This window comes from Periplaneta americana, chromosome 3, assembly GCF_040183065.1.
Source record: "Periplaneta americana isolate PAMFEO1 chromosome 3, P.americana_PAMFEO1_priV1, whole genome shotgun sequence".
Lineage (NCBI taxonomy): Eukaryota > Metazoa > Arthropoda > Insecta > Blattodea > Blattidae > Periplaneta > Periplaneta americana.
In genome coordinates, this window is record NC_091119.1 from 26,127,185 (window position 1) to 26,144,801 (window position 17,617).

A 17,617-nucleotide genomic window follows, 5' to 3' on the forward strand; every position below is an offset into this window, starting at 1 on the left:
CGGCCAGGATCGCCAGCCGTTCGCCGTAAATGAACACGAGATGGTAGTACAGTCGCTAATACAATTCAAATGGGAATTATGACGTGACTCTTTATGTAACAACTAGATGGCAGCGTAGTAAACCTGACAAAAGTTAACTTCAAAACCTATAAGGCCGACCTATCTATCTATATTATGATCTAGGCTGAAACTCAGCGAAGGAGTGAAAAAAAATCACTCTAACTTACCCTATCATACGATGAATTTGTATTGACTGTCACCAGGATGAATACAACGTAAGAAACACTCTCCAATAATTCTTAAAATTGAGCACTTTCGAAATTGATAATGTTCTGTTATGTTACGTTATGTAATATATTACAACGATTCTAGTGATAAAGGCCTTTTTATAGTGTAAGAGTTTAAAGTAAAAATTATGATTTGAACATAATAACTCATTAAATGTAATAATTTTCCAAATTCTATGTGGTAAATGACTAATCATCAAAGAGTTGGGAAGCATGTCTGAATAGACTTTTGCATGTCAGAACATTAATCAACTTATATTTTCAATCTTCACTTCCACTGTCATTACTAGTCCCGTCGCTCTAACTTCCGGCAGCCAATCGCGTTGCAATTCGGCTACATTTAAACGTGTGCGTCTTGTGACTCGCTGATTCATTTCTTAAAGCTCGATAAATACTTAATATAATCGCCTGCCATTTTAGCTCTTTCGTTGGCGTTCGCAGAAAGCATACGAAGACGTTATTTGCCGCTCAATTATTTGCTGAATTACATTGCGTTTGATTTATTGTCATAGGAGCTACGATATGACAATGTTTAACGGTGTGGCAAATAGATTCCTCGAATGGTAGCTCGGCAACGTAAGAACAAAAATGGCGAACGATACTACCTACCTAGACATTATAGAGCCTTCACTTTCTAAGGGTACGTACACGTTGGAGCGACGATAAACGATAAAAGAAGCAGCGATGCTATATCAGAGAGAATTGAAGCATGCATTGTTATTGAGGTGTACATATTGGAGTAACGATAAAAGCGAAGATACACGATAAAAGCGACGAAAAAGCAAAGTTCCATTTTCTTCGCTCTTGTCGTTCATATGATCTCTGATTAAGATAATATTAATCTGTATAAATACCGGTGATTATCAATATATCCGAATATTAATCGATTTATTATTATTTCGGCTTATTAAATTAATTATTGTAGATATTGACAAATTGATCAGTTGTGTATTTATTCGTCATATGTTATGTGATCACAAGAAACAATCACAACACAACGAATTTATACTATCTTTGGGATGAGAAACGGGTTTAATTTTGTACGTATTTAAGTTATATTAACCTTGAACTTGGCAGCTAATACTTTCTATATATCTTCTCTCATTAAGTGGATGCATAGAATATCTTCTACTGATAATCAAAATGTTCGTTTCCCGCGTTCTCGTTGCTCCGATATGAACACTTGATTCTTTGATAATACCACAGTCTACTATATACAGTCGCGAAGCTTGAGGTGATTTTTTGCAAATCTCGTGATAAAGCGCTCCAAGCTGTTAGCAACTAGAAACAAGAGACTGTCCACGGTCGACTGTGGACTGTGTCGTATTTCCATCGAGTGCTAGCTAGTTGCGTATTTCACATTGATGCTTGTGAATATTGGTTGTAATGAAAATGTTAATGGCTAAAATACAATAATTGGAATAATAATATTTTACTAGAGACGTAGAAAAATTAAGTTTGTTTTAACGAAATTTATTGATCACGTTTTATTTTCAATTCTGGTGGGATTATTATTGCTTAGGCCTACTTTTTTTTTTTTCAAAGGATATGTTTTTAATTATGGCTGTTAATTTTGTTGTTATTTTTATTTGTTACTTTACTAGAGACGTAGAAAAAGTCTGTTACAATAAAATTTATTGATCACGTTTTATTTCCAATTCTGGTGTGATTATTATTGCTTAACCTCATCCCACTTTGTTAACTACGTAAGCCTACACTACAAGTACCGGTACACGTAAGTTATTCCATTAATTCATATTTCTATTATTATTGTTGTAAAGGGAAATGCAAATTAATATTTATTGGTTTCATAGTTAATTATCGCTATAATCTTGAATGAGTGAAGCTATTATAGTAAATTTCAGTTCGTTTTGCACAAACAAAAATTATATTAACTTATTTCTTGCAGGTACCTTCGAGTTTATGGTGGAATTTAATATACTTCATTAAAATAATAAATTAACTTTATGCATTTAATATTTCAATAATGGAAGGAAGGTGTTAATTTTTCCAAAAGAACACAATGAAAGTGTAACATATTTTGTCGTCTACTAGGAGAGAGATCTGCGATGATGAGGCGATAGTAGCGATCCTAGTGGTGGGCAACTACCCATGTTTGCATTTTTAGTACATATTGAGCTTCGCGACTGTATATAGTAGACTGTGATAATACCAAAGCGTCGCTAGATCATTTCTTTTATCGTTTATCGTTGCTCCAACGTGTACGTACCCTAAGGCGTAAGCAAAGAGGCGGAGATCACGCCGGAAATAACAGCGTCGGGACTATATCTTTGTTGGTCGTAGACCATGTGTACAGTTCTGTATAGAAACCTTTCAATTTATTCATCCAGTATGAATTGCAAAATATTCTCAAGGTCTCCATTTTTTTAACATTAATTGGTAGCCTCGAGTTATAAGCTAGGTTTGTTGGCAGTTCAAACTGTAAACTTTCATCACAAACTGAACAAAGAAAGACTAAAAATAAAAGTTCTTGGAGGTATTTTACGTATTTTTACATTTATTACGTTAATTACGTATTATTTACGCGTATTTTACTGTAATGTAAATAACCTTTTTTACGCGTAAAGTCCCAACCCTGGCTGTCACGAAATCAAGATGAGGTTCATGTCGTAGCATCTGAGCTGCTCTCATAGAGAACCTTGAGCTCTTGGCAGCAGTTACGTCATCCATCATGTGAATACAAATGGTCAACGAGCAGTGATGTGTGTGAAGAAATTAATATTGTCCACAAGGTTATTTTTTGCTCTCTGGTTTAATCGCGTTGTAATAACAGTGCCACCGCAACAGGATATGCTTGGGGGAAGAGCTACAAGTGGCTCCTAATCTGTTAAGTGTTGGGTTACGCATGACTTTATCTCCGTCATGTCTGGGAAGTATTGCGATGTTGCGAAAAAAAAATCGTTATCGAGATTTTCACGGAAATACACTCGTCCACCGCTGTGGAGTAACTGTTAGCATATCTGAGCGTGAAACAAGCGGGCTCCGGTTCGCATCCTGAATGGGACAAGTTACCTAGAGCGCTTTCAGAATAAGAAGGCATATAAGGCGGAGCTAGTTCAGGCCGGTCTATGTCGACTAGTCAGTGACAGTGAAGCGGTGTTGCCTAGTTAATCCGTCGCGAAGTCTCGCTGAAGCGTCGCGTATTAGTTTCTTTCTTGCGCGCACAATACTTATGACTAGGAAAGAATTTTAAGCTGTTCCATTCGATAAAACTTTGTATATGAAGCTTGTGTGTTTAGTTTGATAAAGGAGAAAAATCAGTTTTCTGTGGTTTATGAAAAGCGTAAACTCCGTTATGTCATATGAGAATTTGAGAGGTAAACTCCGTGAAACGTTTGGATTTAAATTGAACGATCGTGGAGAAGTGCTTGACAGAAAAAAAAAGTTTTTTTTTTTTTCGTGTTTAGTGATATAGGAAACATTGTTACTAAACGTAGAACGGCACTTAATTCGGAGCATGTGAATGCACTCACATGTTTAAAATCATGGATGAAGCAGTATTAACTAGGTGAGTCTTAATACTTTTTGTTATTTATGCTTGTCTCAAAAATTCCCGGAGAAATTAACACAATAAATTATAAGCCTCATAATAAATATAAGTAAGTAATTAAAATAGTTGTTTTGTAACATAACGATACAATATATACAAGTCCACGCCTGTGGAGTAACGGTTAGCACGTCTAGCCGCGAAACCAGGTGGCCCGGGTTCGATTCCCGGTCGGGACAAGTTACCTGGTTGAGGTTTTTTCCGGGGTTTTCCCTCAACTCAACATGAGCAAATGCTGGGTAACTTACGGTGTTGGACCCCGGACTCATTTCACCGGCATTATCACCATCTCATTCAGACGCTAAATAACCAAAGCTGTTGATAAAGCGTCGTAAAATAACCTATTAAAATAAAAAAATATATATACAATATACAACATTTAATACTTATGCCTATCACCGAACACAAGTTAAATTGAACAACAGCCCTATACTGTTCTCCAACCAGGAGATCAACCGTGAAAGAAATGTGCTTACTATTGCGTCATCTATTGGAGCGAAGTAGATAGATAATATTACCGTTATAACGTCAGTTTAAAAAACATGCGCTCTCCTGCATATGTTATTTCCTATATGGAGGGATTAAAAGACCAGGGGATTAAGAGTGATCTAATTTTGTAACTAGGGTAGTGTAAATATGTGTGTATCAATGTTATTGTTTGTGCTGTGAGAGCTAGCCAATAGAGATACGAGTACCCACGTGTGTGACCTTATGACATCAACATTCATTCACAGCATTACTCCGCTGCTTCTCATTCCCCTGAGACTTTCTCGTGGTTGGAGTACAGTATTAAAATATTTTTTAAACTCGATCAAAACTCGATTAATCTATCGATTAATCAATTAGATTGAAGTAGTTAATCAATTAAATAATTTGATCGATCAACAGCACTAGTTTAAGGTGATACAAGACGAACTTTTCAGAAAATAAAAGTACATACAGTGAAGAAGACAAGGAAGAAACCATAAATTTGATTATATGAGAGAAAGAGCTAAACATATTTTATTATACATCTTGATTACACAACTTTTAACACTGTATCACTTCGGAATATGTATGATAAGAACTTTCTTGTGTTAAATTTTAACGTACCTTGTTAACATGTTTCGACCTATTTTGGGTCATCTTCAGAACTGGTCGTTGTTGGTCTTGGCGCCTCTTGTTTCCTGTGTGGATGCGTTCGTAGTGTAGAGTCAAAGAGTGTATGTGTTTTGAAATTGAGTTGTGTGTTGAGAATATCGTTGGAGTGTGTTTTCGTGTGTCTGTATATTTCATATTGTTCTAGTGTGTTGAGTTTCTGGCTTTTCGGTTGGATGTGCAGTGTGTTGATGTCTCTGTAGGTGTGGTTGGCATTTGTGATGTGTTCTGCATATGTGGAGGTGTTTTGTAATTTTGTTATGGCTGTGGCTGCAGACAGGCAGATCATTTCAAACACGTTACAAAGAACACATCACAGCCATAACAAAATTACAAAACACCTCCACATATGCAGAACACATCACAAATGCCAACCACACCTACAGAGACATCAACACAGACATGGAAATACTGCACATCCAACCAAAAATCCAGAAACTCAACACACTAGAACAATATGAAAAATACAGACACACGAAAACACACTCCAACAATATTCTCAACACACAACTCAATTTCAAAACACATACACTCTTTGACTCTACACTACGAACGCACCCACACAGGAAACAAGAGGCGCCAAGACCAACAACGACCAGTTCTGAAGATGACCCAAAATAGGTCGAAATGTGTTAACAAGGTACGTTAAAATTTAACACAAGAAAGTTCTTATCATACATATTCCGATATTTTATTAATTCTTGATATTTCTTTACTTGAGAATAAGAAAATCATTTAAACGTAGAAAATGGATCACGAAGAGGAAGGCGGAAAAGAGGGAATATTAGAGAATGCTGGGTTTGCAGTGAAGGGCCTGCCATTGGACGGAAAACAATTGATGGAAACGTAAAAGTTTTGTGACCAGTAACACTAAACCTCATCATTAGCATATGGCACGGCGCATTTTTGTAAGTCATCGAGAGGCTGCAGATGTGGGTCGGCAACTGCTTTTGTGAGAGATTGGAGGGGCGGGGCACCCAGCGCTTGCGGTCGTGGCGCTCCGGATGTGTGTCAACCTCATCATTCAGAACTGCAAGAGATGCTGAAGGACGCGGCAGCAGTCTGGACTTCTCGCACGTAACACGAGGCTCAACTAACACGCAAGGTCACACGCGGGGTAGCTCTGGAGGTAAGTTATAATATTTGCACAACCTTGGCTCTTGTTGTACTTATGTAACTACTTTTTAGAACTATGTGCATTTCACAGAAACAAGAAAAGCACAACTTTTATACAAAGAATAATTGTGGTAATTGCTAAACAAGGACAATATAATTTTCGGTCAATTTTCAGACATGAAACGCATAAAAATGTACAGTTCTTTATAAAGTTGCAAAAAATACGTTTCATATTTTGTACGGAAAAATTGGTAAACAGTGAAATATGACAATTTCTCTTTTCTTTCTTTCTTTCTTTCTTTGTCTCTTTCTTACGCAGTTAAAGAAGTACTGTATAAAGAGAAGATATGCCGGAAAAAAAAAAAAACATTCACGATTTTTACATATAAGTTACTTCTCCAAGATTTTTTAATTTTTATTTTAGTATGTTATTTTATGACGGTTTATCAACATCTCAGGTTATTTAGCGTCTGAATGAGATGAAGGTGATAATGCCGGTGAAATGAATCCGGGGTCTAAGACCGAAAGTTACCCAGCATTTGCTCATATTGGATTGAGGGAAGACCCCGGAAAAAACCTCAACCAGGTAACTTGCCCCGAACGGGAATCGAACCCGGACCACCTGATTTCGCGGCTAGACGCGCTAACCGTAACTCCACAGATGAGAACCATTTCCAAGATGTAATGTTAATAAAGAAAAATAAATTTTCCTTAATGTGAAAAAAGAGTATAGGGAATTACTTCTTCTTCTTCTTCTTCTTCTTCTTCGTCTTCTTCTTCTTCTTCTTCTTCTTCTTCCCCTTAGTTTAACTTCTCCCTTTCAGGTTCTAATTACACGACCCACGCCACACGGGCCTTACAGGGCCGCGACCTGTCGGGAGAGGTATTAAGCTATGGATCACATACGAGTACATACTTTTTTGACCACACAAGGACATGGAGGGCCTCCCCGGATGAGGGATCAGCTCTATGCCAGGGCCGCCTCCGATACAACACAAACATTTAAGACATTACACATCATTCACTCACACACATATGAAAGGATTAAGGGAAGGATCGCCGTCCATGGCCGGACTTTCAAGAGGTACGATCCCGGCATTTGCCTGGAAATAACTGAGGAAACCATGAAAAACCTCAGTTAGGATTGCCGGCCCCTGGGATCGAACCCCGGACCTCCCTCTACCACGCCGCTAGCCCGCTCGGTATAGGGAATTATTCATAAATAAAATAAGAAAATTTGCATGTAAAGAGTTAAAGAAATTAAATGATTGGATTAGAAGTAATAATATAGCGGAAGCATGAAAGCCAATAGGATTAGTAATCTATTGCGAGGATAAAAATATTGTAATAAAAGAAAAAAAATAGATCAGGCATTTTTATAGGTTAATGGTGAATAGTACTACGAAAGAATGGTGTATTCTAGATGTTTTGAGTGAAAATAGATGATGACTTTAGAATAGAGGAATTACTAGAAATATTAAAGAAAATTAAAAATAAGAAATCAGTAGGAATAAATGGCATAATACCTATACAATGTTGGAAGTAGTTAATACTAAATGTAGAAATAGCGTATAGGAAGCTATATAGAACAGTAAACGGAAGAAAACTGAGCGAACTCGGAAAATTTTTGTATATAGTAAAGAAAAAATGGAAAGGGAAAACTAAGGTATAAATATATATATATTTTTTATTTATTTTATTGGGTTATTTTACGACGCTGTATCAACATCTAGATTATTTAGCGTCTGAATGATATGAAGGTGATAATGCCGGTGAAATGAGTCCGTGGTCCAGCACCGAAAGTTACCCAGCATTTGCTCGTATTGGGTTGAGGGAAAACCCCGGAAAAAACCTCAACCAGGTAACTTGCCCCGACCGGGATTCGAACCCGGGCCACCTGGTTTCGCAGCCAGACGCGCTGACCGTTACTCCACAGGTGTGGACTATATATATATATATATATATATATATATATATATATTATATATATATATATACAGGGTGATTCACGAAGATTGTACAATACTTTAGGGTGTGACTTCTCTCATCATTCTGATGAAAAAAGTTCATATATACATGTGTCCGATTTTGAATAGTTTATTTTTTCCGTAACACGCATTCTTGTCAATCTCTCTCTCTGGACGTCTGGAACTGTATGTGTAACAGTACAGCTGATAGCAGCGACACAAAATCTCGTGACATCAGGGTCATGGTTAGAGATAACTCAACACCGGTACAACGTATCTACCTAGCATCCGAACAATGGAAGTAAGGAATGCGGCGTGCGCAGTTCACACTCGAGCAGCTACGTGTATCGCTGCAGAAGGTGGGGTCTTTGAAAACCGGCTTCAATACAGACTTTTCAGGCGAGTAATAACGTGAATGTTCTTTAATGAATTTATAATACACCCTGTACCATTGTTGCAAATAATTTAAATCCTTAAACCTTCATAATATCTACGTTTATGTTTATCATTCAGGAGGGCGCAACTCATTCAATTAAAAAAATATGACATGTTTATATGAACTTTTTTTCATCAGAATGAAGCCAGAAATCATAGCCTAGAGTATTGCATAATCTTTGTGAATCAGCCTGTATAAGAAATAGTAATTAAAGAGAAAGATTTTTTGTTAACAAATAACAAGAATGATTGTACGTAGTATGGAGTATATAGTAATAGTTATTAATAGTAAAATATAGTTAAGGGTGTGTTTCTGGAAAACAGAAATGTAACAGGATCGCCATTAACGAATGGTACACAAATTGTACATAATTTTTGATGACAATAAATATACATATACATACACTTACTCAGTATTTCTGCCAGAATAATGTCGTCTGACTTTCTGTGTACAATAATGTATTTATTCACTTCTATTGGACAAATTTTGTTCATATTCAATATGTACGAGTCAATTTATAATTAAATGATGCACAAACACACAAAATATTTTCATTAAACATTAATGAACCTGTATTTGAAATTATCAGCATATTGGCGATTTGCTCCATATACAGACTAAATTCTTCTAATTTTTTGTACTACGTAGAAGAAACTGTCATATCAAAGGAAAAGGATTTCCTCAGATAACTTAATTTTTATCTAGATAATTATTTATATTCGGAATATGTATGATAAGAACTTTCTTATGTTAAATTTTAACGTACCTTGTTAACATGTTGCGACCTATTTTGGGTCATCTTCAGAACTGGTCGTTGTTGGTCTTGGCGTCTCTTGTTTCCTGTGAGGGTGCGTTCGTAGTGTAGAGTCAAAGAGTGTATGTGTTTTGAAATTGAGTTGTGTGTTGAAAATATCGTTGGGGTGTGTTTTCGTGTGTCTGTATATTTCATATTGTTCTAGTGTGTTGAGTTTCTAGCTTTTTGGTTGGATGTGCAGTATTTCCATGTCTGTGTTGATGTCTCTGTAGATGTGGTTGGCATTTGTGATGTGTTCTGCATATGTGGAGGTGTTTTGTAATTTTGTTATGGCTGTGATGTGTTCTTTGTAACGTGTTTGAAATGATCTGCCTGTCTGTCCTATGTAGAAGTTGTTGCAGGTGTTACATTTGAGTTTGTATACGCCTGTGTGGTTGTATTTGTTTGTTTGTGTGTTGAGATGTTTTTGTAGAGTGTTATTTGTTCTGTATGTGATGTTGTAATTTAATTTCTCGAATGAGGTTGCAATTTTATGTGTGGTTTTGTTTTCGTATGTTAGTGTGATGTATTTTTTGTGACGATATTCTCAACACACAACTCAATTTCAAAACACATACACTCTTTGACTCTACACTACGAATGCACCCACACAGGAAACAAGAGGCGCCAAGACCAACAACGACCAGTTCTGAAGATGACCCAAAATAGGTCGAAACATGTTAACAAGGAACGTTAAAATTTAACACAGGAAAGTTCTTATCATACATATTCCGAAGTGATACAGTGTTAAAAGTTGTGTAATCAAGATGTATACTTATTTAAACTTTCGGCTGTGACTTTTTACAGCACAGTAGAACCTCAAAAGCTAGGCTACCTGCTAGTGAGAGGAGTAACAGTTGCTAGTTGTAGGCCTAAACATGTCTTTCCATGCAGGGAGAATTTCCACAGAAAAAATTAGTTTCAAAATTGTCATATCGACAGTGTAAACTCTCAGCAATTCTGATCATCTAAAACAGGGGAGGAACTTACGTAGAGATTTTAGTTAAATAGAAGGGTGGTATCTGAAATTATTCAAACATCCGAATACTTACATACATACACAAATACAAACATACAGACATACATACATACATACATAGTGTTCTGCCCAAGGACAGGTCTTTCACTGCAAATCCAGCATCCTCCAACCTTTCCTATTTTCTGGCTACCTCTTAGAATCCGCATGTGGTCCATATATCTTAATGTCGTCCATGATCTGATATCTTCTTCTACCCCGAACTCTTCTCTCGTTCACCATTCCTTCCAGTGTATCCTTCAGTCGCCAGTGTCTTCTCAGCTAGTGACTCAGTCAATTCCTTTTTCTCTTCCTGATCAGTTTCAGCAACATTCTTTCTTCACCCACTCTTTCCAACACAGCTTCATTTCTTATTCTGTCTGTCCACTTCACACGTTACATTCCTCTCCATATCCACATTTCAAATGCTTCTATTCGTTTCTCTTCACTTCGTCGTGATGTCCATATTTCTGCCCCATACAATGCCACATTGCAGTTTTTCTTGGGAAAGATAAATGCGGTAGCTTCCCGTTGCTTTCCGCACACCACTCTCTCTTTCGCATCTTAAAGAGATCCCAAGGGATCCCAGCGTGGAGGTGAGGAGAGTTGACTTGACTAATTAAGCACTCCGGACTTCACCGAAATTCACCGCAAGGATTAAATATCAGTTCTATCGGGGTTTTTGACCCGATCAGAAATCGAGAAATCCCAATTAACCTTTGCCTTCATTAATAATAATAATAATAATAATAATAATAATAATAATAATAATAATAATAATAAAAATCTAGGCCGCAAATTGCCCCCTTTCAGATGGCAACGTAGATATGTATGTATGTATGTATGTATGTATGTATGTATGTATGTATGTATGTATGTATGTATGTATTTATTCACACTGCAATGGGTATATACCCGGTGGCAGTGGTAACTAATTACACTCAATAATGGCAATAATAAACTTATTAATTAAAAGTACAATTAATAATACTAATAATTAATACTAACAATAATAATAATGATAATAATAATAATAATAATAATAACAACAAGAGGGAATATCCTAAATTAAATGAAACGATCACTTAAAATAACATTTGAAATAAATCTAATTTGTATCTTAAACCTAAGTTCGAACTAAAACCCACGAGTATGATATGTTCATATCTGCACAAGTACCTTTCAACATTACACTCATTTCGCTATCAACTCACTCACTGCACTGGAACTACGTCACATTTCTATCCTGATTTCACTAAGACTTCAAAAACATTTCACTGTTCAAATACTTTGCACTGCCACTATAAACTATAAAGCTTCACTGACAGGAACACGTTTCACTTACACTACACACTTCACTGACACAACACACTTCACTGACACAACATAATTCTTCACTGATACAACACTTCAGTAACAAAATATCATTTATACCCTTTAAATACTGTGTATAATTACCGTCTATTAGTAAAGTCCTTAAGCCTATTTTTAAATACATTTTTGGTTGTTGGTAAAGACTTTAGTAAGTCTGCAGGTAAAGCATTCCAGTCCCTGATAGTACGATTGAGAAAAGAAAACTTTCCAGTGTCCGTCCTCTGCCTTCTTTCCCTTAACACTCTCGTAAGTCATCCTGTATGAGAATAACACTGAGATATTCATAATCTGTCAACGAGGAATTAACACTGTACTACGAATATTGTAACAAGAACTTAATAGGAGAATCAACAGAGTTTGTTCAGCAATAGGAGTAACAGTGTCGTTGGGTGGCATTTAAGACAACACTTGGGAACAGTAATTGCGGCAGTGATAATTGTAGTAATAGTGATATTTAATGTGGTAATGGTACGGGCAGTACTGATGAAAAATGTGTGGTATTGATGATGAAAGCGATGATAACTGTATAAAGAGTGAACCGTAAGTAATGTCATTAATTTCAGAGGGGGTTATTCTTTGAGATATTTCGAACCAAAAAGTTGAATACACTTTTGCTCGCTTTTTCTTCCTTTTCGAGATAAAAATTCTTTTATATGAAACATTTGTGATTGTTCCGATATGAATTGCAATTGTTCAGTTATTAATGAAGTTAATTAGGTTAAATACTTAGGTATAATTATTGATAATTATTTAAAATGGAATAATCATATTCATTATATTTGTAATAAATTACGTAAAACATTATCTTACTTTGTTATTCTAAGAAATATTTTGTCACTTAACTGTTTACGTGTAATTTATTTAGGAGTATTTCAATCTAATTTATGTTTGGTATTATAGGTTGGGGTAGAACTTATAAATCTAACCTTTATCCGTTAATTTTACTAGAAAAAAAAAGTATTAAAATTTTGTTTAAAAAAGCAGAAAGATTACCCAACTGAATTGTTGTTTAAACATTTAAAAATTTTCAACATTAAACAAATGTATTATTTTATTTTATTAAAATATTTTCATAGAAATTTTAATAACTTTGAAAGGTATATACATAAATATAGAACTAAAAATATGAATTCTCTGCGTTTGTCAGAACCGAAATGTAAAACCATCTTTTTATCATAGCAGGAGTCAAGGTTCCAGATTATTAAACAAATTTTATTCCAATAATATTTCAACCACGAATCCTCTCCAAATTAATAATAAAATATATATATATATATATATATATATATATATATATATATATATATATATATTGGATTTATAGTTTGGGTTTAAACATATTAAACACTATTTAATCTGTATTCACTCTCAATTTTAATTTTATTTTTGTCTTTATTGGTATCCCATCCTAAGCACGAGTCTTACTCATTCAGGAGTGGGCTAGTTTATCTTTCATTGTATTTATTAACTTGTATTCATTTCAAACATAGTAGCAATAAAATAAATAAATAAATAAATACATAGATAGATAGATAGATAGATAGATAGATAGATAGATAGATAGATGGATAGGTAGATAGGAGGTAGGTAGGTAGATAGGTAGATAGATAGATAGGTAGATAGATAGATAGATAGATAGATAGATAGATAGATAGATAGATAGATAGATAGATAGATAGATAGATAGATAGATAGATAGATAGATAGATAGATAGATAGATAGATAGATAGATAGATAGATAGATAGATAGATAGATAGATAGATAGATAGATAGATAGATAGATAGATAGATAGATAGATAGATAGATAGATTTCATTACGTGTTTTAGGAAATCCGTTGATTTAATTCCCAGTATGCTCCGTTAATTTAAAAGAGCAGTGTATTATGGTAATAAATGATTGAAAGAATTTTAATTTTGTTCTTTAAATATGCAGAAATTTGATCCGAACAAATGTAACATTGTAAAATTCCTTTGCAGAACGAAAAGTTACATTTGTTCCGATAAAATTTTTGGACATTTAAGGGATAAAACTAATATTCTTGCAATAATTTATTATCATAATACACTGCTGTCTTAAATTGAGTGGGCATATTGGGAACTAAATCAATGACTCTCCCAAAACACGCTATGAAATGTTTCATATAAAACAATTTTTATCCTGAAAAAGAAGCAAAAACGAGTAAAATTGTATTCAACTTTTTTGTTTGAAATATTTCAAAGTATACACCTCTGAAATTAGTTACTTTACTTCTATATAATGTGGAAGTTGATGTATCTCTACTCGAGATTGTCTGGTGTCGTGTCATGACGAACTCGGCATTTGATACATGAGGCTATCAAGTGCAAAACTCTCCTTATCCAAAATTTAAAAGAAATGAGTTACATATGGGATGTTGTACTTCTTGCAGCTCTCTATCTACTGATATAGTAGGTTTGTGCAAATCTTGTCTAATTCCTCTTCCATAGAGCTCAGAAATCTACTATCAAATGCAAAACTGTCCATATCCATAACGGGTTTTCCTGTTTTCTGACAAATTATTTTACCTGGGTAAGGCGAGTTTGCATTTGATAGCCTCACATATTGGAGAATGCAGCGCTTCTTTAGTGATACTTTTCCACTTTCAGGTTGATGAAACATGAGCGTGATGGCAGAAGATGCAGTAGAGAAACCTTCTTGGATGACTAGAGAATTTCTTGAAGACGTGCTCCAATCTCGACATGAATACAGCGACGTCGTTGTGGAAAACATCAAGGTCCAGTTGGCAGTCGGGAAAGGAGACAACTATACAAGTCTGTTGTACCGAGTTTTGGTGGAGTTCAGGAGGCGAACCAAGGAGATTAAAGATGGCGATGAACTAGAAAATATCAGTTTGATAATAAAAGGGTTATCCTCTGTGGATATTATGGCCAAGTTTATTATAGAAGCAAACATATTCGAGAGAGAAACTTCAATGTATTTTATAACGATACCGAGAATGTTACAACTTCTTCAAGAAAAACTTCCAGACAGAGCAGTGCCACAATTGACAGCTTTATTCTACAAGACTTCGAGACCACATACTTTGGTGCTTGAGGATTTGACAACTTTGGGCTTCAAGATGGCTGATAGAAAAACTCGTATGGATTTACCTCATTGTGAAATCGCTCTGAAAAGTCTAGCTCGATTTCATGCTATGTCAGTCGCGCTCTATGACAAAGACCCAAAGAGCATGGATCCATATGTGGAGAACATGTATATCGAGAAGAATAGAGTCAATATGGTGAACTTCTTGAAGGCAGCCATGGAGGCTCTGGGGAATGTGGTAGCTAAGTGGGAAGGCTTCGAGAAGTACGAAGCCAAACTTAAAGATATAACCCCAAAGATGTGGGATCGGCTGACAGAGTTAGTGACGCCCAAGAAGGACGCTCTGTCAGTGCTGAACCATGGCGATTGTTGGGTCAACAACATGATGTTTCACTATCGTGCAACGGGAGAACCCGACGAAGTGAGGTTTGTGGACTTCCAAATGATGCGGTTTTCCTCCCCTGCGCTAGATCTGCAGTACTTCGTATACTCGAGTCCCAGCGAAGACGTGCGGTCGCAGCACACGGATCATCTGCTGCAAGTGTACCACAAGGAACTGTCGGACACGCTCAAGATCCTCCAGTGCGATCGGCCTGAATTTACTGTCGACGTGCTCAAGAAAGAGTTCGACGATAGATCATTCTTTGGGTTTGTGACAGCGTGTACTCTCCTTGGCGCAGTGGTAGCTGAACCGACAGAGGCATTCGACATGGAGAATCTCAACGAAGATGGAAGCAATCTTGACGCGAAGTCTATAGAAAAGACCTACTCTGGAAGCCGTTATGAGTGCGCGTTTAGACAGCTACTACCTCATTTCGAAACGAAGGGAGTATTTACGTAATGGAATATGAATAGTATGTGTGAGTTTATAAAGAGTGTATGGAATTATTTAGTATTATAGTCCCGTCGCTCTAATTTCCGGCAGCCAATCGCTCTGCAGGTCGGCTACATTTAAACGTGTGCGTCTTATGATTCGCTGATGAAGACGTTATTCATTTCTTAAGGCTCGATAAATACTTAATATAATCGCCCGCCATTTTGGCTCTTTCGTTGGCGTTCGCAGAAAGCACACGAAGACGTTATTTGCCGCTCAATTATTTGCTGAATTATAGTGCGTTTGATTTATTATCATAGGAGCTACGACATGATAATATTTAACGGTGTGGCAAATAGTTTCCTCGTATGGTACCGGTAGCTCGGCAACGAAAGAACAAAAATGGCGAATGATACTACCTACCTAGACTTTATAGAGCCTTCACTTCCTAAAACGTAAGCAACGAGGAGAAGTCACGCCGGAAATAACAGCGTCGTAGTTTTTATAATTCTGAGCACATAACTTAAAACAAAAACAAAATTAACTATTTTTAGAGACTCGTACATAATCATATACCGTTTCAATTTTCGGCCAAGAATGAATCCTCATTTAAATTTTAAATGGTAGTTGAGTTGGAACGATACTAAAATTAACCGACAATCGATACCCGATATCCGACTTGATACACCGATACTGGATGTTCAATAATTGACACACTTCCAATAGCGCATGATACATAACTAAAACTGAAAGAAAAAAATCTGTAAACGAATAAGCTTACCTCCTAAATATGTCGTTTTTAACCTAGTATAATCTCTCGTTATAATTGTGCGCTTGGAAATTTTTTTGCAGTAATACAGTGGTAAACCTTAAACGAGATGCCATTTTAACACTGAATTAGACCTACTGTAAACTCCGTTCACGTCCACATAGTTTGCCTAGAGTTAGCGGGTCCACTATTGAAGTAAATGACTCTGATTGGCTCTTTCATCAATGACGTCAACATAGCGTTAACCGTTTATCGGACCAGAAAACTCTCTAATGAAAAGCGAAGTATCGGAAAGGTAACGAGTGAATTTTCGATAGGTATTATTTTACTACTTTTGGTATGGAAGATTCCTAATTTTAACTGGTAGTTAATAATGATAATGACATGTACATAAAATAATAAATATTATATTATTCTGCAAACATTTCCGAAGGACAATTTTTATGTAAAATTATAAAATAAAATAGTGAGTGAATAACATTTTAAATAAAATTGTCATTTGTATGATGTTCATGGTGTAAATTAAGACTATTATTTGTTTGCTTACTGTCACGATTCCTGTCCTATTCTTTTCTAGGAGAATACATTAATTTGTCTTGACAGAATGGGAGTCTCAGCGAACGTTGACGTAATGTACTGGTAAGCCGACCGATCAACTGCTACAGCTGTTCGTCTTCGCGAACTCTTGCTTTAACGATGAAAGAGTACGATGAAAGAGTAATGGAATGGAGAAAAATTCTCTCCGGCGCCGAGATTTGAACCCGGGTTTTCAGCTCTACGTGCTGACGCTTTATCCACTAAGCCACACCGGATTCCACCCCGGCGTCGGAAGAATCGTCTCAGTTTTAAGTTTCAACTCTTGGGTTCCCTCTAGTGGCCGCCCTCTTCACTACGTCATAGATATCTATGAACCTAGGACCGAAGTCCATACATGTGCTGAGGTGCACTCGTAATGAGTGACTATTTGGCCGGGATCCGACGGAATAAGCGCCGTCTTAAATCACGAAGTGATTTACGCATATCATATATAATATATAAATGATATATATCTTGGCTTTAAGTTTCAGCGGATTAAAACTTAGAGATACTACGCATTAAATGACATGATTCGATACTGACCCTCCTCACAGTAGATGTTAGAAGTGTTATCCATTTTCTCTAACGTATAATTTATATCTTTCGTTGGCTTTTTCGGTTATTCACTGAATCCCTTTCGTTAAATCTATCCATCAAATTTAACATAAAGTCAACAGTAAATGTAACATGGTTTTCCA

The 17,617-nt window shown here is 36.0% G+C and overlaps 2 protein-coding genes across 9 annotated transcripts in view; one reads left to right on the forward strand and one right to left on the reverse strand.

Annotated features, from left to right (window-relative positions):
- LOC138695868 (metabotropic glutamate receptor 1-like) overlaps positions 1 to 17,617 on the reverse strand; it is a 1,249,477-nt gene that overhangs the window by 20,844 nt on the left and 1,211,016 nt on the right. The window lies entirely within an intron of this gene.
- Positions 1 to 17,617, forward strand: part of LOC138695870 (uncharacterized) — a 97,202-nt gene that overhangs the window by 10,224 nt on the left and 69,361 nt on the right. The window contains exons 1-2 of one of the 5 annotated variants that reach the window (XM_069820188.1): positions 5,665 to 6,121; positions 14,322 to 16,875. The exons of 3 other annotated variants lie outside the window; for them this stretch is intronic. In XM_069820188.1, coding sequence (XP_069676289.1) covers positions 14,333 to 15,601 — 1,269 coding nt within the window. In that variant the 5' untranslated portion in view covers positions 5,665 to 6,121; positions 14,322 to 14,332 and the 3' untranslated portion in view covers positions 15,602 to 16,875. Of the gene's footprint in view, positions 1 to 5,664; positions 6,122 to 14,321; positions 16,876 to 17,617 lie in introns of those variants that run through there. One more of the 5 variants, XM_069820189.1, reaches the window with a different exon arrangement.